This window comes from Gymnoscopelus microlampas (genome assembly GCF_963454915.1).
Source record: "Gymnoscopelus microlampas genome assembly, chromosome: 4".
Classification (NCBI taxonomy): Eukaryota; Metazoa; Chordata; class Actinopteri; order Myctophiformes; family Myctophidae; genus Gymnoscopelus; species Gymnoscopelus microlampas.
Genome location: NC_139941.1, coordinates 18,951,464 through 18,974,372, shown reverse-complemented (window position 1 = coordinate 18,974,372; position 22,909 = coordinate 18,951,464). Strand labels below are relative to the sequence as shown.

The window sequence follows — 22,909 nt, the reverse complement described above, 5'->3', positions numbered from 1 at the left end:
CACAGGTCTGCCATACCAGGTCTGAGTAATCACAAAGTGGGTTTTGGTCATTGGAGAGGTGATGCACGTCACCTCTTTCTGAAGTGGGTACTTTCAAAGCCTGCCGTGGATTTAGGAGAGCACAAAACTCTCTCTCACACTGTGAGGTGCCTGTAAGGTGGCACTGCAAAGTGAACGACGCGTCACGCTAGACGTTCGGGCCGCGTAGCGGCCCGAACTTCTAGTAATATACAAAGATATATTATGCATACTGTACATAAATTAAGTATGTATGTCACTTAGTTGAGTAGTGGCTAATTTCATATACCCATGTTGTTGTTGAGTTGTCTTTTACACTGGAAATTCTATGAATGTATGTATTAATGATTTTATTGTACTTTTATCCAATAAATGTCTCTGCTACCGTGTCAACCGTCTCTGAAACAAGAGGCTCTTACTTTACACACACAGATACACTCAAAGGACCACAATTGAAATAAGCTCTCTTTTGTAAAGATGTCAATCAATCAACCAATCAATCAATCTGCAAATTTATCCAAAGGGTGTGGAAAAGGTCAAAAACAAACTTGGGCTGAAACACAGCCATACTGGCTCAACTGTGCACACCTCTATGTTGCCTTGTTTATGGTAGCAGACTGCTGTATGAATCACTAGTATGTTGACAAGTTTGTGGATTTTTCCAACTGCAGACCCCTTCAAATAGCATGGCATGGGAATATAGTATTTGAATATTTGCCACTCACCCTCCATTCACCCCAACAAATTGCAGGTTCTTTTTGGTGCCGTTAGACCCTGGTCGACCGTCTTTCTTTTTCATGATGGATTTTAGGGTGCTCTGACTGGACTGCGGACTTCCTGAGGAGAAGAAGGCAAAAACAAATGAGTGGAGGCCCGCGAAACTGGGTGAGTATTGCCTGCTTTATACTTAGTTGAGCGCCAATGTCGCGCACTGAAAATAGCTCAGCATGACACGTTGAGAGCTTGTACTGTAGATCCGCTATTTTCGATGCGTGACACGATGTGCAACCAAGTATAATAATAATACATACATACAATGTATATAGTTCCTTTCTAAGTACTCAAAGTTGTTTTACAAAACAGAAACAAAATGAAAACAGATAAATAGTATAATTGTGTTTAACAGTGTTGCTCACAGATCCTTCATTAAACTACTGTATATATATATATTTTTTCTAACCATGGAGGACATTCATTGCTCATTCATTGAGATCCTAAGGAGAAATAATAAATCATCATGCCATTATTTAGATTACTTTATCACATTATTGCGATCAACCAAACAGTTATGTTATGAGTCTTGAAACCAAACCTGACATTTACCATGGCTTGTGTGGATCATAGAATTACTGTAAGATGGCCTTTCCGCGTGTAACGCTTCTGGGAAGTGACCTTTTTATTAAAGATTTATTTTTGGCATTTTTATGCTTTATTCCAGACATACACAATGAACAGAGAGGCAGGAGAGGCAGGAGAGAGAAGGGTGATGACAGGCAGTAAAGTGCCTCGGGTTGGATTCGAACCGCGGTCAGCTGCGTGAAGGACTATGGCTCTATTCATATTCAGTATACCGCCCTTACACTGCAAGTCACCGAGGCGCACAAGAATAACGTTTTAAATTGGTGATGCTTTCAGTCGAACCACAAAAATGTGAGATGTGTTTAATAAGGACTTCACGTTACTATACGGATGGCGTTCAGGGTTATAATTGATAAGAATAAGTCAATGGTCCAATTATAGCCTACAATATGGTCCACCCGTGTACAGTATGGGTTTGTAATGGTTGTGGAATCCTAGAGGATGTCAGGCCCTCTCCGATGGGCGTGAAAGTACGGGCGATAAAATATGCCGGCTTCCTGGTTGACCGCACGATCATTTCAAACCATGTTACAGTGTCAAGTGTGAGAAATATCTCACCAATTAAATATATAAAACAGATGTCTGGGACTAGAATGGCTGTACTTTGTGGGATGAACCTGAACAATTCGATGGCATCAAACAAACGATGTCGTGATGGCTTTAACACCTGGATCATAAGATACCGTGGATTTACACCTGAGAAACCACTGCGCCTGCTGCACTCCAAGGCCTGACAAACAGCCTACGCAAGTACCCATATGTTTTAAATCTGCTGAGGACACCCACTGAATGGTAATGGTACGAGAGAATAACATCCTGTGTGGATTTGGAAGTTGGCGTTAACTACTTAAGCCCTATTTTCAGAAATAGCAAAAATAGCTTATCTACAAGCTCACGGTGCATTGCGGCGCGCTATGAGCTTGCAGATCTGCAGTTTTTTATTTGAAATTTCTTTGACGTTTTTTTAAAGGTAGGGTAAGTGATATTTTTGGGTTAAAACAAAAAGTATTTTGTTAAAAGGTTAAAATACTATATTCTGATAGTAATCATTGCTATAGAGTGTTTGTTCAGTAACAGATGTCTCCCTGTCTCTCCAGCTCTTTAATAAACAGAAAATACATTTTCCGGTAGGTGTCAAAATCTCAGCCAATCAGGAGAAAGTACCCATTTTGAAGCTGTCAGAAAGGTCCGTTTGTTTCACCAGCTGTTCTACTTTTACGTCACATGACTATGGAATATCAAAACGGTCTATTGTATTCACGTATGTTTTCCACGACATTCTAAATAATGGAGAATATAGCATTGCTGTCAGGCAAAAACCTTGGATGTCCCAAATCGTTACTTTTCAGGAAATGGAAAAAAAAAAACTGTATTACCAATAGATCAAATTGGAGTTATTATATCGTCACAAGCTCGTAAAAGCATGTGCAAGATTTATAAAACCCACATATTTGACCATTTTCTTAAAAAGAAAAAAAAAACTTAGATCTACAAGCTCACAGCGCGTGATCACATCTTATAGATCGGCTATTTTAGCGTGTGGCACTCTTGAACGAAAAAGTGGGGCACTGATTTACGAAAAACATGAACAGCTAAAATAGGGAGATAAAGGTTTCTGCCCGACAGATAATCATTAATCTAAAAAAAGAAAAATATGTTGACATTTGGTTTCTTTTAAAGAAACCTCATGTTCCCTCCAAGCAGTTCATTGGGACTAATTCAAAGTGAACTGAGGCCAACAACTTAACCCATTAAGACCTGAGGCCGATTCTACAAAATGCCTGTTTTTAGGATGTCTTCTAAACGTACGTACTACTGTATGTCAGTGGTTCTCAAACCTTTTCCATGTCAAGGACTCCAAAATGTATATGTATTTGGCCAAGGACCCCCATCTCAAAATATTTTTGTTTTCCAGGGACCCCCCAGAAGCAAAGATTTGAGTTACAAATGTTCGCTTGAAAAAAACACATATTCAAAAGATTTGCACATATTTTTACGATTTCTCAAAAATAGCAGATCTACAAGCTCGTAGCGCGGCACTCGGTGCCGCGCTACGAGCTTGTAGATCTGCTATTTTTGAATAGCCCAAAGTGTAAAATAATGCTTTTTTTTTTAGCTCAAATCAAACAAAAATCACACAGATGCTTCTCCCGGTCTTAATGGGTTAACTAAATAGTCTGGTTAATTCCTTCCAAATAGTCTGGTCAGGAGGCTGAATGGCCGCTGCAGGGCCTCTGTAAGACATGATCAACTGCTGTGGCGGAGGAGAAAAGTAGATAAGTACCGAGTGTCTTTGTCCAGTTCTTTTCCAACGCTATCAAGTCGGTGTGGGCATGGTGGGAACGAGCCCCAAACCCAGAAGTATCCAAATCATTTTAAGTACAGGCCTCGCAAAGCCAAATACCAGCCTAGAGCCAGAACAGTCAGCACATCTGCCAAGACTCGCCCCAGTGGAAGGGGCCTCCACAACGCTGCTCTGGGGGGGAAGATGCAGCTATGTGTGCGTGTGCGTGTGTGTGTGTGTGTGTGTGTGTGTGTGTGTGTGCGAGCCAGTGGTGTAAAGTAGCTAAGTACATTTACTCAAGTACTGTACTTAAGTAAAATGTTGAGGTATTTTTTACTTTACTGGAGTATTTCCAATAATTTCCAGTATTTCTTTTACTTCCACTCCACTACATCTCGGAGGCAAATATTGCACTACACTTATTTGAGAACTTATAGTTACTAGTTACTTTGTAGATTTTGATTATTATTACAAAACATACATTAACCACTACAGCCCTATATACATTTTGGCCATTTGAAAATAGCCGATCTACAAGCTCACAATGCGTCACAAATGCGACGCATTGTGAGCTTGTAGATCTGCTATTTTCAAAAGATTTATACATTTGAAAAGTTGTGAAATGGGACATTCTGCGTAAATGAGCACTTTCTACTTTTGGTACTTTAAGAAAATGTAGATGTTTTTTATTGAAGTAAAACATGTGAGTACTTCTTCCACCACCACTGGTGTGTGTGAGCAAGTTTTCGTGTAGGTACATGTATGCATTTTTCTGTGTGTGCATATGAACGTGCATATGATACTTTCAGCATGCTTCCTTTATTTTGACAGGTGGGGAGTGTGAGCAGCCTGAGGGCGCTAGCCGGGTTCACGAGTCCTGCTGCTGTTGTTGGCTGTATTTACCCTGTATGCATGCATGGAGCTCCACTACATTCTACACCTGGAAAAATCTAATGACAACACGAGCTACAGTATACTACCGAGGCGTTACAAAAAGCGAGCGCTTGGGTTGCCAGGTTGGCAGTGGGGGTTGCAAAAGTTGGCCAATTTCGGAGGTACCTACCGTGTAGTGCCGTGGACATCTGCTGATCCATACGGATCTTTTGCTCGGCCTGCTGCTGCGGGGTAAGGGTGGAAGCGGGGTTGTCTGCGGCAGGCGGGGACGTTGGCGATGTTGTTGTGGTGGTCAGCTCTGTGTGGGAGAGCGCCGTTCGCACGCTCATTGACTGGGAGACTACTTGCTGGCTGCCTTCTACAAAGGTTAGAAAGGAGAGGAGGTGGAGATTGTAAGCGTTAGGCCAATAAGACCTGAGGCGATTCTTAAAAAAAAACTAAATCCTAACAGTTTTTGGGGAAAAAAATCAAAAACATTTTTAAAACGATTTTTCAAAAATAGCAGATACACAAGCTCATAGCGCGGCACTCGGTGCCGCGCTATGAGCTTGTAGATCTGCTATTTTTGAATAGCCAAAGAAATCTAAAGTGACACAAATGCGTTACAGGTCTTAAAGGGTTAAGCCAGTGGTTCTCAAACTTTTTCATGTCAAGGACCCCCAAATTGACACTTATTAGCCCGCGGACCCCCATTTGAAAAGATATGCCAGGGACCCACCATAAGAGAAGATTTTTTACGGCTCTAGCAGTGATTCTCTATACCAGTTAAATTTCAAGGACCCCTAGTTTGACATGCATTAGGCTACGGACCCCCATTTAATGGCATTTCCATCTCTGCGACCCCAATTTATATTGTAAAATCCATTTGGTTCCATTTGTACACCCTCAGAGTTACAGACCCATAAGGGTTCATTTGGTTTCTAACTATCATTTAGCTGGGGACCCCCTGGAACTCCCTCAAGGACCCCTGGGGGTCCCCGGACCCCACTTTGAGAACCAATGCGTTAAGCGACAGATGCGCAGGTAGTCAGGAAATAAAGTAGCACAGTTTCACCATGTCCTCAATTTCTATGAACTACCTTGTGGTTATTTTCTATTACAATTATTATTGTATTATTCCTGTTTTCATTATGGTGTGTCTTTTCAATTATCCTAAAAAGAATAATTATGTTAAGCAATCTGTACTGCAGTAATGCATGAAAAGTGCTATATAAATAAATGATTTCACATGTTTGTGCACCAATGTTTGACTCAAATGCTGTGCACACGGAGAGCTCTGAAAGTAACAAGCAAGGGGGTTGGAATTCCATGTTGGATCTCATGGTGTGTTTTACTGCTCTGCTAAAAACCCATGCAGTGCTCTTTGATCTAGAAGTGCCTGGCAGGTATGGACAAGACTTTACAGATGCTTACACACAACACTTAAGTGCACATCGGGTTTACAGTGTCAGACTGTCAGATAATTAACTTCCAGGCACACGTTACTATAACAATTGTGATAACACTAGCGTTATGTTTTTGCATAACATTCTGAAATATTATGGGAGGTACTAGATATAAACATAAGGCAGTCTTATTAACCACATGAACCCTAAGGTCCCTACTCTGGGCTTGTCATAATAAGAAAACATTCAGCAAGCTTGCAATACGATGCAGCGTGAGCTTGTAGATCTGCACATTTTTGAGAGATTTGGTGCAGAGGGGAAAAAAGGAGAGGGCCTGGTATAGAGCCTTGGGGGACCCTGGTCAACAAAGTATACGGGATTCTAAATGGTTAAGGTAGAATCTAGGGTTAGCAAAACAGAGAGAAATGCTGGAATGATTGATGTTGAAAGATGAGTGGGCTGAAAGAATGTTCCTGTCATCTGGATTTAGAAACTCAGCTGTTTTGCTTCAAGGTCAGACCTGGGGAACATTATCCATGCAGATATTCCCTTTTTGTCCTCGGTTTGTGCAAATCACCGTACACAGAAATTATCTCCGACCTGTTTGAAATGCAGCAGCAAAAAAGGTCCACCAAACCGCAAACCAAGAAACAGGATCATGTCACTGGCTATCGGTCAACTTTAGACTTGGTTTAACCCATTAAGACCTGAGGCCGATTAAAACTGTTTAAGCCGCTTAAAAAAAATATATGTGTTCAAAGATTCGCACACATTTTCACAATTTTTCTAAAATAGCAGATCTACAAGCTCATAGCGCGGCACTCGGTGCCGCGCTATGAGCTTGTAGATCTGCTATTTTTGAATAGCCCAAAGAAATGACTCAGATGCGTTCCCGGTCTTAATGGGTTAAAACTTGTAGCACTAGTATTTCTGCTCTACAGTTGTCTGCAGTTGTCGACATTAACTTCTATTTAAAACGTTTCATCTTCTTTCTACTTTATTGCGGCTGCAGTAAAGGAAATGTGTTTTGTGGCCCGTCCCCCCCCCCCTCCCTAGGTACTGGGTAGGTGCGACGTCAGCCACAGAATGTCCCTGGAACTGGCCTCAGGCTCGCTTTTTACTTTCCTGCGATAACCCTTTGTAACTTTTGCCTTTGAATTACACACCATACAAACGTTTCTTCTTTTTTTTTGCTTCTCGTATTATAGTTATTATTATGATTATTACTACTACGTGTAATTACTTATAGCAGCACTGTTAAATGATTAGTCCATTAGTCTTCCAAGAGAGGCCAGTATCTGACCAAAAAAACAAGCTTGCACCGAAGACAGACAATGACCCCCTCTCTATTCGTATGGCAACCACGGTTGCCAGATCTGCTTATTATAATTTCGGCGCAAGATTGTATTTGAAAACAGCCGATCCACAAGCTCACAACGCGTCGCATCGCGACGCGTTGTGAGCTTGTAGATCTGCTATTTTCAAATAGCTGATGTACATGTTAACGTACTCATGTGGCCCATAGTGGCTTCTTTTGGGCTGTTTTTTTCTAGACCTGGTCGCTTGTTTCTCTCACAGAATCTGGCAACGCTGATGGCAACCAGGACGCCCCATGCGGTTATGTAACTAGGAGGGAGCCATGAATCAGCATCAACAGTGAGGCGCTAGCCAGAGGATGGGAGGGGGTGGACACTGGGGGGGGGACGTGGGGCAAAAACAACAAGTGGCCAGTGGGTCCGATGCCACTGGGCTCCTGAAAGAAATGAGCTCATTGTTGGTACAGGTCCAAAGCCCCCGCCGCATTTTTCGGGGTCAGAGATAACTTTGGCCTGTCCGATCCCATCAGGCGTCACTTTACACATGCAGACAGTGTGTGTGTGTGTGTGTGTGTGTGTGTGTGTGTGTGTGTGTGTGTGTGTGTGTGAACCCCCCCGTCCCCGTCCTCCACCCCACTATCTCCTCCTCTGCAGCATGGCACAAAACCGGCCTCCACAGATTAAAAATAGACCTTTGGTCCTCGGCCACGTTATTATATCAGCCATGTTGTTTGCATTGCCTCATTGCGGCATTGTTGTATCTCGTCTGTGGACGGGTCAGTGAGGGACGGTGACGTTTTCAACTGAAGTTTGTTTGTTCCTCAACGAATAGTTCCTTAAAAGTGCAGCGGGGAATATAGCTAGCAAGACGAATATACTTTATGTCGAACTGTGTGCTGAAGACCATTTTAAAAATGAGCGTTTAACAAATATCAGTAATATTACTATTATGAATCACCTTTTTAATGCATTGCTAAATGCATTGGATTATCAAGGTAGCAAAATTAATTGCGGGAGGTAAAAAGATGAAAAACAATCGTCTTTTACCTCAATAAATGCTCAATCCTAGTGAAAGAGTGAGAGAGCCGAGCGATGGATTTGGTAATACAAATGTACTATAAGACATAGAGAGAGACATCAGGGTTTAAAGCGAGTCAATCTTGTGAAATCTAATTGTTTCAGTAAATCTTCACTTTCTCTTCAATGTCCCCCCAAGGCAGCAGATTAATGGCTGACAGCCATTTTGGTTAGATAGTTTACAGTCTGGCTGCGCCAGCTGTGTGTATGTGAGCTGCGTGTGTGTGCGCGTGTGTGTGCGTGTGCGCGCGCGCGTGCGTGTGTGTGTGTGTGTTTTATGTCGTCTAACCCAACATGTCTCTTGACAATTCATCGCTAGGAAACAATGTACGGTATTTTGCAAAACAGCGATGGAGAGAAGGGATGCCAACATATTATGCATTCAGTCATCAACTCGTAGCATGAACATAAACACACACTGGAAGCATTTAAAGCCTGACCTTTGTTGGAGGCGACGGCGTCTGGCTGCAGCTTCAGGATGTCGACGTTGCGAAGCTCCTCGACACTTCCGTACTTCATGACCGTGTTGATGGACGAGAGGGTGTTGACCAGCTCGCTGTTGATGGAACCAAACTGGGAGTGGGGCTGACCGAAGGCGTCGGCGAGCTCGCTGTAGTTCTCTGCCAGCAGCATTTGCTGCTCCTGCAGGAGTTTCTGCACCCTCTCGATGTAGTGGTCCAGTCCGGCGCCCCCGTCGGCCTGCGCCTTTGTCGGCACGGCCTGAGCGCTCACCCCCGTGGTCTCCTCCCCGCTGCTTTTGGTAGATTCCGTCAGTTGGGATGGGCCACAGGCTATGTTCCTGGTTTTCAGGCCGATCAGGAAGTTCTCGTGAATGCTTACTGGTCCCACGCCACAGTCTTTGGTTTTGGTAGGGGAGGATTTGCCCAGGGATGACTCCGCCTCTGTGGTAGTTCCCACGGCTATAGAGCGCTTATTTGCCGTGTCCGTAACGTCTTTGACCAGTCCGTCCCCAGCGGCGATGGTTCTGGTCTCGTTGACTACTGTGCTGGTGTGCTTGTCGTTTTGAGTGATCGAAACCGTGTTGGTGAATGCGTCAGCCAGGTTGGTTGTTTTTGTGTTGGTGGCCTTGCTCACAGCTTCCGTCTCGGTATTAGTTTGTTGAGATGCCGTCTCAGGGGTGACCATGACGCTAGAGTCCATTTTGGTGACAACATCCGGGTTGGTTCCTTGAGACACCAGCTCTTTGAGAGGGTTGACAACCACGTCCACAGAACACTCCCCACAACCGACCGATCTGGACTCCTTGGTCAGCTCGGCCATGGGTTTACAAAGGGCCAAGCTGTCCACCGACTCCTCTGTGTTAACTCCGACCTCACAGACGCTCAGCAGGTCCACGCCTACTCCCTGGTGGCACGTCTCCACTCGTCTCCCTACACACTGGTCGTGCACCTCCGCCCTCTCATGCACCACCCATCGCTCCATGGGCACCTCAGGGCCTATGGCAACGCTGCACACACTGGGTCGACAAGTCACCCCTACGGTTTGGGTCAGAAGAGTCTTAGCCGTGCTAGCATGGCTGAACTCCATGTGATTACCCACTCCCTGGGTGTTCGTCTGGATCCTGGCCTCCACAGCAGTGCTATACATCTCAGGCCGGGCCATGCATCCCTTGTCTACTTTTTTCCTGTTGGATCCGCCGGCCGCTTGGAGCTCCAGCTTCAGCTTGCCCATCTCCATCTGGTGGGTGGTTTCTTTCAGCTGGACCTCCAGGCGGTAGACATTCTCCTTCAGTGCGTCTATGGTCTGCTGCTGGAGCTCGATCTCCTTCTCGGCTTCACTGGTCATGCCCAGCATGGCCTCAGTTACGCCCACCCCGGAGCTGCGCGTCTCCTGTCGCTCCGTTGACACCCCAGCGTCGCGGAAGCGAGGCTCTGTGGCCAGCTTCCTCTCGGTGACAGTGAGCCTGTTCATATTTTCGTCTGCGCCGATGCCAACGTTTTGCCGGTGAGTTTGGTTCTGTGCACGCGCGGGCTGGATTTGCCGAATTTCAGCTGCATTGGCGTCCTGGGTCTTTTTCTCTAGAGCTTGGACCTCAGCGGCCAGGCGCCTGAACTCCTCCAGCCGCTGAGCGTTCTGTTCCTGGGCTTCAGGCTCCACAATGTGCAGCTCCGTTTCCTTTTGGATCAGGCCTGGGCTCTCCATCTGGTCAGCGCTGCCCACGCTGTACGAGCGCTTGCGGAAGCCCCCGGGGGGCCCCTGGCCCTTGGACTGGGCAGTCAGTTGCCTTTTCTCCTCCTGCAGAACCGCAATCTTGACCTGTAAGATGGGAATGCTCTTCGCCTGCTCCTCCAGCTCTTTAAGCCTCTTGAGAGCCACCACCATCTGCTCGCGGATCTGCTGCAGGTGCATGGGGCTGACGTTGGTCACCGGGGTGGTCATGCCAGAGCTCATGGGGCTGTGGCGAATGGAGCTGCCCACGGAAGGCGGGTAGTAAGTGCTGTACTCCCCATTGTGGAGGTGGCCGTTGATGGGCAGCGGCTGAGCGGCGCTGGGGGAAATCTGACTCAGACCCACGGAGCCGGAGTACGACGACAAGGAGCTGTTGGAGCCCAGGCCCCCGAAGCTGGCCAGGCGACGGCGGGGAGGAGGGGGCTCGCCGTGGGGCTGCATGAGCAGGCGCTCCTGCTCGAGGCGCCGGCGCGTCTCCATCAGGGTCTTCTCCACCTGGGTGTTGTGGCGAGTGGCGAACCTGGGGGAGGGGGGCGGCAGCAGCTGCTTGGGCTCCGAGCTGCTCAGGCAGGACAGTTGAAGCGGGGGGGCGTCATAGGGGTAGGCCACGGCTGCCCTGCTCAGGGTGGGTGTCAGCGTGGGGGTGAGGGGCGGAGCGGCCTGCGGGGGCCTGGAGGTGAAGAAGACCGGGGACTGCTTGGTGTCGTCGCTGTTGGAGGAGGACAGGGAGTCGGTGGAGGTCCATTCAGCCTGGACGCTGCCCCCGCTGGTGCTGCCCCCCCTGGGCACGGTCAGCGGCCTGGCCGCTTTGGGCTTCCTCTGGATGCTCAGCTTTTTGATGGTGTTGCCCCTCTCGATGTCGTCCACGTACTTCAGGAAGTCCAGGTCTAGCTGATAACCGTAGGGGGTCTCGACGTAGTAGGGGGCCACCGGATCCTTCTCATCCTCTGTGCCTGGACACCTCTGTCCTCTCTCTATGTGGGGAAAAGAAGACAAAGAGAGCATTCAGTTAGTTCCAACGTACACATTTTCACATTCATAATTTGTTCTAATTCCTTTGGAAACTGAAAGCTGTCAGTGAACAGTTTTGATCCTTGTCTTGTGATAAAAATAGGGCGTTAATTTAACAAAACAAATAGGACAGCTGGACAAATGTCTTCTTTTGCGTTCAATGCAAACATCTTGACATCTTGAAGGTAAAACTAGACGTTAAGCGTTTCCTTAGCCGCAGACAATTTCCCTTATTGGCAGCTGCAAGCCTAAACACGACTCAAATGTTTCACATGTTTCTGCTAGAAAAACATGAGTGGTAATCATTTTGGAGACGGGTGGCTCAAGTCAGCCTGAAACTATGCAAGAGCCCAATGGGACAGCAACTCCCTGAAAAAATGTTCTTTGAGAAGTAAACAACCTGTTTGTCGAGGGACATTCACATCTCTTGATAACAAAACAAGTAAACTATATACATTTTAATAATGTCATTCTGTTTGGTGTAAATATATGAATATGTTTTTGTCATAATCTTGCATGGTATTATACATACAAGTTAAACATGAATGAGGCTTGTGACCATTGACTGTATGTGTATGTATGTATTGTGACAGACAGACTGGCTGCCAACCTGCATAATCTCTTGTTTACAGAACATGGATAGAGCAGAGTCAGAAAGTACAGAGAGATAAAAGGTCAACACACCAAGTCAATAGTTTTAAGTCCAAAATTCATCCCTTTGCACCCATTCAAATGATCTTTAAAAAAAAAAAAAACTAAACTGGCTGTTCTACCCCCAAACACTCACAGAAACACTTTTGCCTGATAACTCTTTCCACAAAGGATGGAAAAACATAACAATCTAGATTTAATTATTGAGTAAACAATGTTCTTGGATGTCAATCAAAGCTGCTTATATCGAAGTCCAAATTCCACACGTCTGGTTGAAAAATGCCCCCCCCCCCCCACACACACACACAATCAGAGGAGAGAGGCCTGCTTACCCAACTATCCAGGCCATTAGCAGACTATACATTCACACTGTGTTGGCCAAATACAGCGCCTTGTTCTTGGTATGCCTGGAACTCTTACTGACTAAAGTAAACAGGGGGCTTGAAATAAACAGCCCCGCTGCTCTCACTTCCCAGGGCACACTGCTCCCGACAGCCTCTTCCGTCAATCCTTTCCATTCAGTTAAAAACAGAGGGAGGGAATCACAATGCTAAAGCCTGCTGCGAAAACCTCACTGCCTTGTTGTTCAAACTTCACTTACCTCAGTCAAATGGCAGGCTCCAGACCCTCCACTCTCTTCTCTCTCTCTCTCTCTCTCTCTCTCTTACTGAGTACGCGCTGGCAGGACAGGATATAAAAAGGAACAGACTACAGAGCTGTTCTCTCTCTCTCTCTCTTCTCTCTTCTCTCTGTTCACTCTTTCTCAATCCTCACTCCATAAGGGGAAAAATTCCACTATTGGTGTAAACTTAGCCAAGCACAAGTCAGGCGCGCTATTGGCCGATGGCTTCCTCCAATCGCGCGCAGCTCTCAGCCAGGCTCTTCCCTGCCCAAACAGGAGTCCTGTTATTCAGTGTCAGGTAGCCGCAGCCATGACAATAAAGCCTATGTTCTTGGGATATGTAGCTCGCTTAGCTACTTCTAGCATCAGAGGTCAAACCGTTAAACACAGATTTACTTATTGAAAAAGAAACAGTAGGTTGATGTTGTAGTTCTTCCAAGTGAATTGAATATTCATTTATACATCTCCTACAATTAAATGTATTTTTAGCCAACATCGCTTGAAAGAAAACTTCAACTTCAGGTCTTTAATTCTAAAATAAAGTATCTTGAACAGTGTTATTTTTGTGTTAAGCGTTGAACACAAAAGCGTCCACTGTCAACGCCGTGCTCTACTGTGACTTGTACTGACCTGAAAGGGCACATCCTGTGTTTTCTGGTGTAAATATTCCCTGTACTCTGACACAGACGCACTCTTGTACTGTCTGGAGCTGAGGAGGACTCCCTTGGCACGAGCTACTGCGAGCACACCGGCCATGTCATGAGAAGTGACAGGGTGCTCTTTGGTACTGGCCTGGGGGGGGGCACGGAGACCCTGAACAGCTGAGCTGTGACCTCATCACTGAGGGACAACTGATGTGGGGGGGACGCACGTTCCAGTGACAGGGAACCGATAGTCACACTGACGAGGGCTCAGGAGTTGTTATGATCACCAACAGCTGTTACATTGTCAATGTGGCAGGGATTACACAATACTACAGTGTTGTGAGGCAGCACTCCGTTCACTGGTTTCTGACTAAAATAACCACCAACTTTTCTGTTAGTAGACCTCTGTCTAATGTCGAAGTGTTAACACAACCAGTAAATGGAATATCAACTGATCATATACTGCAGTGGTTTTCAACCTTTTTCGTGTCAAGGACCCCAAAATTGACACACACATATTAGCCCACGGACCCCCATTTGAAAAGATATGCCAGGGACTCAACCATTTTGATTTCTTGGGGGTCCCAATCTACACTGTATCATCATCATTAGTGTTCATTTAACTCTGAGAGTGTACAAATGGAACCAAACGGACCCTAACGGGTCCGTTTGGTTCCATTTGTACACTCTCAGAGTTACAGACACATAAGGGTCCATTTGGTTCCTAACTATTAGGCTGGGGACCCCCTGGAACCCCCTCAAGGACCACTGGTGGTCCCCGGACCACTGTTAGAGAACCACTGATATACTGTATGGCTCACATCTGAGATAAAGGAGTTTGGAGCTGGAAAACAGTCCAATTTCTGAAAGCTCATCACCTTTTATTGGTCCTGAAGTGGTGGGGAAATTGGCCAACTGTGAGCAGTTTTAATTACCCAATGAAACATTAGGAAATTTGTAAACAACTCAAAATAGATTTTAGAGCTGGGGCTCCCAAACATCTTTGTAGTTTCATCCTCAGCAGGGGCACAGAAATATTTCTAGTTTAATTACTAGAATTATAGTCTAATTACTGAACAGCCAACTGTGCGGATTTGAACTGTACTTATTGTATAATCTGGCCAAGGAAATGAAAGCTGTTTTCTTTTCTCTCTTTTTTTTTTACGAAGGCCAATCAGAAGTCTTTCACAGACAGGAAGTGATGTCCCGGTCATTACCACTGTCCTGAGGCCCAACAATGAAAACATGCACTGCCTTGACACAGGATGACAAGAAGTGAACACAAGTGCATTTGTGTTTATTTTGTATTTGTTTGTTTAGAAACTGAAATGTTCTCAAGTAGAAACTTTAATGAAATCTAAGTTTTTCCAAATTGATTAGAAGATTTTACACTTTTTAACAAAATATTGGTCAAAACATCAGTAATCTGTGGTCTAGGATTCTCGAAAATCTGGATCGGACCCAAGAATCTGGCATCGGTTGGGCTCTAATATTAGCTTCTTTGAATGCAGGCATTCCTGTTCATGGTGGAATGTTTGTGTTGACCAATGAAGCTATATTCAGGACAGAGGAAAATCACACAATCAACAATAGGCCTATGTTTGCAGGGCTGCGTGCAAAAGTTAAAATGTAGTGATAACAAAAGCCCTTTAAAATCCATTGTGTGCTTGGAAACAAAGTACTGCACTAAAAAGGCTGCATAGTTTCCTAGTTGCACGAAGTCGTCAACAGCACCTCCAAGGCACAACTATTTCCTGGTTTTAACCACTTAAACCGTCTATACTTAGTAAACTAATCATTTACGGGGGTCAGCGCTGTACTTGGTCCGCTCTTTTCCCCCCCCCCCCGTCCACTCCTAAGCTCTTCGACGAAAAAAAATAACCAACCTTATTTACAACCTCACAGCGCGTCGTGATGCGTCGTAAGCTTGTAGATCTGCTATTTCCGGGCCGAACATTCCCTCCTAGACTAGGGATGCTAGGTTTCAAGTGGTTAAATCACTAATCCGTGAAATTCCACATCCGTTTTGCTAGCCTACACTCACTGGCACATTATACCAGCGATAGAGCTTTATGAGCCCACATTCCTAACAGGATGAGAACTACTGCTGCCATATGCTGTACCGCATAATGTACAGTAGGTTTCCCTGATGACTAGCCACATGACGCCTAGAAACATCACTGTTTATTTTGTACATACTGTGCAGTCCTTAAGACTTCACCTACACATCCTGTACGAGTACATACTGTATAGAGTGCATACTTGTTAGAAATGTCAACATCACCCAATCACATAGTAGAATGCAATCGTGTCTAAAATGAATACTTTTTCAATGAAAACCACCCAAAATAGCACAGCTCAGATTACCATCATTCCCTGCCTAGAATGCCAGAGAACTTTCCTTCAAGTTCAAGAAAATCAGAAGACAGGTCTTGCATGAAGCCCAAGCTAGTGTTAAAACAAGTTAGCAGAAAAAGGTGTAATATTCATGTATCATACTCACACTTGGGTGTATGACGCTGAATGTTGGCAAAATACCGCTGTGTGAAGCTAAGTGTTTAGAGGACAGGACTGTAATGGTATAGCCACTAGCCAGACACACGCCCCAACACAGACTAACAGAGGTTCTTTTCTCACACACACACACATTCGGCTGGTATTTCCTGACCCTGCCTGTGAGCTCCACACGCCTAATTAGTCACAACAACGTTTGATCAACGCCTCTTACTGCTTAAGTGTAAAAAAAACACGACAAGACATGCAGTCTTATACATACACCCAGGATGCAAACACCAAAACAATACAGTACTACACATTTCATACCATTTCTCTTAATGGTGGATAGGGGGGGAAAAGCAAGGACAAATAGGTTAGAGTGAGAGCGCTAAACCTAAAACATTTCATTTTTCAAGCAACTCACACGGCAGTGCCAGACGTTCTTGCCAAATTCAACAACTTTCTACACAATGACGCAGACTCGAGGAAATGTTCGGGCTTCCTTAGCAAGCAGTGAGGTAGGAGATGAAGTATGAAAGGCTTTGTCCATCTCACTCCCTTCTCGGTGCATAAAGTCAAACAGTTATACAGGCTGAATGCTACCGGAGGGCTGAACGCCATTGGAAAAACTTGATATTGCAGTTTTTCTGCAATATGTAAATTACATTCAAAAAGCAGGAATGAAGTATGTTTTCCAGATCTATTCAGATATGCATATATGTATCTAAACGTCAATATCTCCATTTGTAAAGAATGATTAGGTTGATTATAGAGGGCGAAATAAGGTATTTGGTTCAATACTCAGGCACCTCTGTGTCTGTTAATGCAGCATGTGTGTTGTGTGCTTGGTGGACCAGTTATCAGGACATTATCATTCACCAGAACCAGGGACGTGTGTTTTCAAGGAGTCTAACATAGTTCAAATTGAGTTTGAAGTTCAATGGGTTTATCTGATAAGATGAATATCAAATATCTAATATCTTGTTTTTGTGACTGTATAATTAGAAATGCAGAATGGAATATTTCTATACTGGCAACTCGTTCTTCTTAACTTCATCCACTAGGCCTTAAACAGAATTATCAAAGCAAACTAGAGAGAAAACACTAATAGTAAATAGTGCCTTTAATTTCAAAATGTACAAAAACTAAACAGGGATCAACAAGAACATAAAAAAGTAAGTATGGCCTGAAACAGTAAAAAATAACCTACATGTACACGGTCAAATCTGGAGTGCAATCTAACTCTGAAATTGTAAATATGAGTTAAATTAAAGGAATACTAATCACAAACTGTCAACATTATCTCATTGTAAGGCTAAAGTTCCATTAGCAGTCATAAAACTGTGCATCTCCAATGCCACCAAAGTTATGCTGAAACGTTTACTCCAATGATTTCACAATCACTGCCTGGATACAATCCATGTATGTGAAAACTACAAGCCCCAACTCCTGGTTTTTAGCTGCCTGCTACCCTTGGTGGCTGTGACATTATTTGCTGTGTTTATGTCAAAATAGCAATCTGGACTACATCAGATTTGATGTAATGGCTTCTAAGTTCTATAGGCAGTATGATTGTGCCAGGCCCGCGCCTGCCCACAAAATGCATCATGTGAATTGTAGAACACAGAGAAAGGCCAAAACAGACATAAAAGGCAACTTTATTGTGGTTTCAATATACTATGATAACCATCAACAATTAACTCAAATGCTGTGTAGTTACTGTGAATGTACAGTAATGGCACCTTAACTGGCATCCCGATTCTGGGCGAACATTCAGCAAATAGACAGTAGCAGATCTACAAGCTCACAACACATCGCGTTGTGACACATTGTAAGCTCACAAATCTGCTATTTTCAGCAAATAGTATTGTGTAGAGCAGGGGTGGGCAGCATTTATTTCCAGAGGGCCACACTGACTTCGATAAAATGAGTGAAGGGCCACACATTCATTGTACAATTGAATTGAAACTTGAAACACATACTGTAAGTGCTGAATGATGTTGAAACTGCATGAATTTGGTAGACATGCCAGACTACATTAGAATAAGGTCCTTGCTTTCACAACAACAATGTTCATCAACAAAATGTTGATCTTTCTCTTTCTTTTTGTATCACTCTGGTGTACTCTGTACGAGATTACAATGAATAGATCACATGAAACAATCCACGTCAATTCCATATCTTATCTTATCTGATATGAACCTCTCCATAGGTCACTGATAAAACACATTGCATTCACATCGCATTCATTATATGATGAACTCACAGCAGACTGTTTCACTGTTACATTGTAAACATAAAACATTTGAGTACATACGGATGGAGGAATGCAGGTATGTACTCAAATGGCAAATATGAATTAATATTAATTGGAGTTTAATTAATTTGTCTCAAAACCCGTAACATATGGCAGCCTTTTAAAATGTAGATATTTTTATTTTTTTTTGGGGGGGGGCAGTTTTTTTTTTTTATGACTTGGCGGGACGGATTGAGATGGTCAAAGGGCCGGGTCCGGCCCCCGGGCCGTATGTTGCCCATGTGTGGTGTAGAGGGAAAAAAGAGGGGGCCTAGCATAGACCCCTGGAGGACTCTGGTCAACGAAGTACACAGTGTTTAAGTGGTTCAAGCGCTAGGAACAACAGACAAAGTGTATTAATAGAGCTGTTATTCTTTGATTATTCTTTCCCCTTGTTGTTGAATAATTTAGGCTATGTTTATAATGAGGGCCAGAGCACCATTGTGAAATGCGAAGTCCCATTGAAATGCAAGGAATTTTCTTCTTTGCACAAATAAAATGAACAAGGACAAAGGTATGAGGTCTCAGTCATCGCTGCTTGCAGCTTTAAATCATTATTACAATAAAAAAAGCTTCAAATGACACTTTAGTGCCATGATCCAGCTCCAAATTTGCTCCGTTAATAAAAAAAAATTATAATCGAAAATATTCTCCCCATTGACTTACGTTGCACAGTGATACAGGTCTCAAAGTCACTCTTTTAGCACACAAACACAAGTTTAATAGAGTGCCTTTGAGACCTGTTTCACTGTGAAATGGAAGTCAATGGGGAGGATATTTTTGATTATCAATAGTAAATCAACGGAGCAACTATTGAAGATATCTCAACAATATTAAGGGTTACATCATGGTAACTACACAACTCAAACCTCTACCGAAGTACAATTGTGCTTTAATCCCAGCTCAGATTCTGAAATAATTGTAATTTACAGATGTCTAAACCAAGTTACTATAAAGGCATAGTTTCAATGCAAATGTAATCCTTTCAAACAGTGGCATTATCCTGTTGAATGTAATTAAGGGGCAAAAACCACACTTGAAACCAGAGATCCATTTTGCCAACACTCAACAAATCCTTTGGTGTAGAAAATGTTGAAAGTCCATTCCAGTCAGGCCTAGTGAATGAGGCAGAACAATTATGCCATTTAGAATAAAGACACATGGTGCCCTGCCCCTCTGGCACACATTCATAAACACACAGCTCTTACACAGACACAATAGGAAACCGGCTCACGGACCACAATGCCGTGGGGTGTTTTAAGTTGTAGTTGGCTTGTCTCTCTGTTGAAACAACACTACTTGAGAGGATTTGGAGAAGCTCTACAAGCTCCACTTTTCACTTTACTCCTGCTAGGCTGCTCTCTGGCTTGGTCCATTGCTGCCATGCTGTTGGAATGGCAAGACCCAAAGCCTCTAGGTTTTCTATACCAACACCAGTCTATCAGATGTCTCTGCACTGTAGCATAGCATAAGTGCCTCTTCACAGATAACTGTTGTTATCCTACGGTTGTTATCCTACAACTCGAGCTCAATCAAAAACGTCAAGCTCAAAATGTAAACGCTGAGCTCAGTTAAAAACATTAAACAAAAAAATGGAAACACATCTTTGTGTATCTTCTTTCTTCCTGAGAATGCAGAGATGGCAGCCTGTTGTGTCGGTAAATGCACCACCTCAAGAGGCTTTTTGCATAGCGGTGGGCAGGCTCACACAAAACATGGTGCTTAAGTGTCCAGAAACGATCTGCCACGCATGCTGTGCATACCTCTGGGGATTTGTAAAGTAAAAAGGATTCACTTTCCGCTTGTGTTTGTTTGCCAGGGCCAGGAATGTGATCTGTCTGCAGGTGTGTGCTTTATGCTGGACCCAGGGCTGACAGGGTTGATTTCGCACTCGAGTGTGGAAATCTCCTCTGTGCACGCGAGCACGCAAACAAACAGCCTTGGTGCACTCTTGAGATGGGAGGGGTCAAATTAAGTCCTAAACGACTCCTTAAGTTTGAGGACAAGTAATTACGTATCTTGTTTTGACATGGTATAATGCATTTCAGACACTGTTATCAGGCTTGCTAGCATTTCTTTGGCAGCACATTGCCATGTCTGACATTCCAACAGTGGTGTGCAACTTCCATTGGCCCATGACACCACAACATAGAGCCTAGCGTAAAACTTTCGTTCCGAAGTTCCTGCTCCCGTTTTGGAGCGAGCGGGTTGAAGAGAACAGCTCATCCAATCAACTTGCTAATATTGCACTTGTTTGCACTTTTGTGCTCTTAAAAATACATCTGCCAAATGTGAAGTCGATCGGATGAAAGGATAAGACAGACAGACAGACATTATTGTAATGTATAGATTATTACTCTCAGCAATAGAACACAGCATTACAAAAGCCTTAGAATGTAGATGCAGTGATCCATCTTGGGTCTGAATAAATTGGCTTAACACGCCTGATGGATTTGTTAAAATGTTGTAAGTCTGATAAAAACTTACAAAATCAAATTCCCCCCCCCTTTTTGTCTCCGCCAGGCCGAAAGGCATGGACTTTCTCGCCATGCCTTTCGGCCTGGCGGAGACAAAAAGGGGTAAGTGATTTTGCCCCCTGTCCGTCCGTCCGTGTGTCCGTCCGTCCCTCCGTCCCTCCGTCCGTCCTTCTGTCTGTTAACAGCTAATCTCCGCCACCGTTGGCCCAGTCGCTGTGAAACTGCACACACACACTCCCTGGATGCCACAGCAGAACCCCTGTCCCACATTTTTCAGATCAGCCTGTCATAGCGCCACCATGAGGCCGACTTTTGCAAAACACATTTTTGGATATTACTCCTACAGAGTTTGTCCAAACAACACACAAATCAGTACACAGTATCTCTATAGTCATGTGATCAACACGGATCTGTCCGATTTTCCATATTCCATCCTGATTGGCTAAGATTGGCTTCCAAAGTTTGCAGGATTGGTTAGTTTTGAACAAAATGCCTCAAATCATGAACGCAGCATGCGATTTCCGTGAAATTATCCACGTAGATTCCCACTTGGCCCAGGAAGAAATGCCACCTGAAAACGTCCACATCAGCCTCATGGTGGCGCTAAAACAGGCCGATTCACGTTTTTACCTATAACTGCACCGATCTGCGTGAACATTCCCACTAGGCCGAGGAAGAAATGCCCCCCTTTTCACATTGGCCCGTTATAGCGCCACCAGCAGGTCTAATTTAGCAAACCACATTTTTGGAATAAAATCATGAATGCAGTGTCCGATTGCTGTGAAAGGCTTAAGAAGAAATGGCACCCATTTCACATTGGCCTATAGCGCCACCAGGAGGCCATAATAACCTACCTGACCTGGCGGAGACTTGTGCTCCGAGGAGCACTTTTTCTAGTTTTAAAGATATTTTTGTTGGCTTTTTTTCTGCCTTTATTAGATAGTATACAGTAGTCTGGCAGGAAATGTGGAGAGAGAGATGTGGAGTAACACGCAGCAAAGACCATCGGGATTGGTGTCACGATACGAACTCGACGGGACCCAAATGCAGGTCACGACACAGGAATGATGGTAAATAAGGGTACTTTACTTCAAAAAGGGTGGCAACACAAGAAACCTCACGCAGGAGGGAAACAGGTAACTAAAAAGCAAACACAAGGCACGACAGGCAGGTCGCAACGTGACACAGGTTATCTTAACGCAAAGAACCACCGGCTGGAAAGTCATTAATATAGCAACCAGGGTAATCAGCCCAAAGGACTTGCAGCCGGGCGTGCTGCGGATTCAGCCTCACACTCAAGGCCACAACAGAGTCAGGGAGGAGGAGGGGGCGGGGCCGAAAGCCCGCACCGTGACAATTGGGTCTCGAACCCACTACACGGTGTCAGGCTGCATCGCCAGCTTGGTGCCCGGCCCGCTACCCTAGCCGTCTGGGCCACAAAATCATATTTGATAAATTCCACATAGCATCCAGATGCAAAATGAAGGCAGTGTAGGACTCAACAGGCTAAATATACATATCGGTATGGGTCCGGTGCCCAACATGGATGAAACTGGATACCTAAGCCACATTAGACCCTATTGTATCCCAACGTGGCTAGGTTTTATTTAGCCAGGACGACAAGCACAGATTAGGACCATGGACAACTCGTCAACAAGGTGGTCTTCAATTGCGACCACATATACTGTATGTGGATGAGAGAGAAATAGAACGTTTGACAGTAAATAAATAAAAAACATGTATAATACACATAATGCAAAACACCTCATCGGATGCATAATCTTCAGGCAGTTTGTATACATTTTTACTTTATATAGAATTTAACCCATTAAGACCTGGAACGCATCTGTGTTATTTTTTGATTTGAGCTAAAAAGCATTATTTTACACTTTGGCTATTCAAAAATAGCAGATCTACAAGCTCGGTGCGGCACTCGGTGCCGCGCTATGAGCTAGTAGATCTGCTATTTTTGAAAAATCGTGAAAATGTGTGCAAATCTTTGAATATACTGTATATGTTTTTAAAGCGAACATTTGTAACTCAAATCTTTGCTTCTGGGACCCCCTGGAACAACATATTTTGAGATGAGGGTCGGCGGCCAAATACATATCATGTTGGGGGTCCTTGACATGGAAAAGTTTGAGCACCACCGATATAGAAACATAACGTTTTTCAGAATACTGTTGGGA

The 22,909-nt window shown here is 44.3% G+C and overlaps 1 protein-coding gene across 3 annotated transcripts in view; it reads right to left on the bottom strand.

The window, feature by feature from the left end:
• kank1a (KN motif and ankyrin repeat domains 1a) overlaps positions 1-22,909 on the bottom strand; it is a 78,179-nt gene that overhangs the window by 13,050 nt on the left and 42,220 nt on the right. For all 3 annotated transcript variants that reach the window (XM_084053997.1, XM_084053996.1, XM_084053998.1), the window contains exons 3-5: positions 8,774-11,497; positions 4,725-4,913; positions 744-855 (exon numbers count right to left, since the gene is read on the bottom strand). In XM_084053997.1, the coding sequence (XP_083910123.1) occupies positions 744-855; positions 4,725-4,913; positions 8,774-11,497 (3,025 nt within the window). The remainder of the gene's footprint in view (positions 1-743; positions 856-4,724; positions 4,914-8,773; positions 11,498-22,909) is intronic.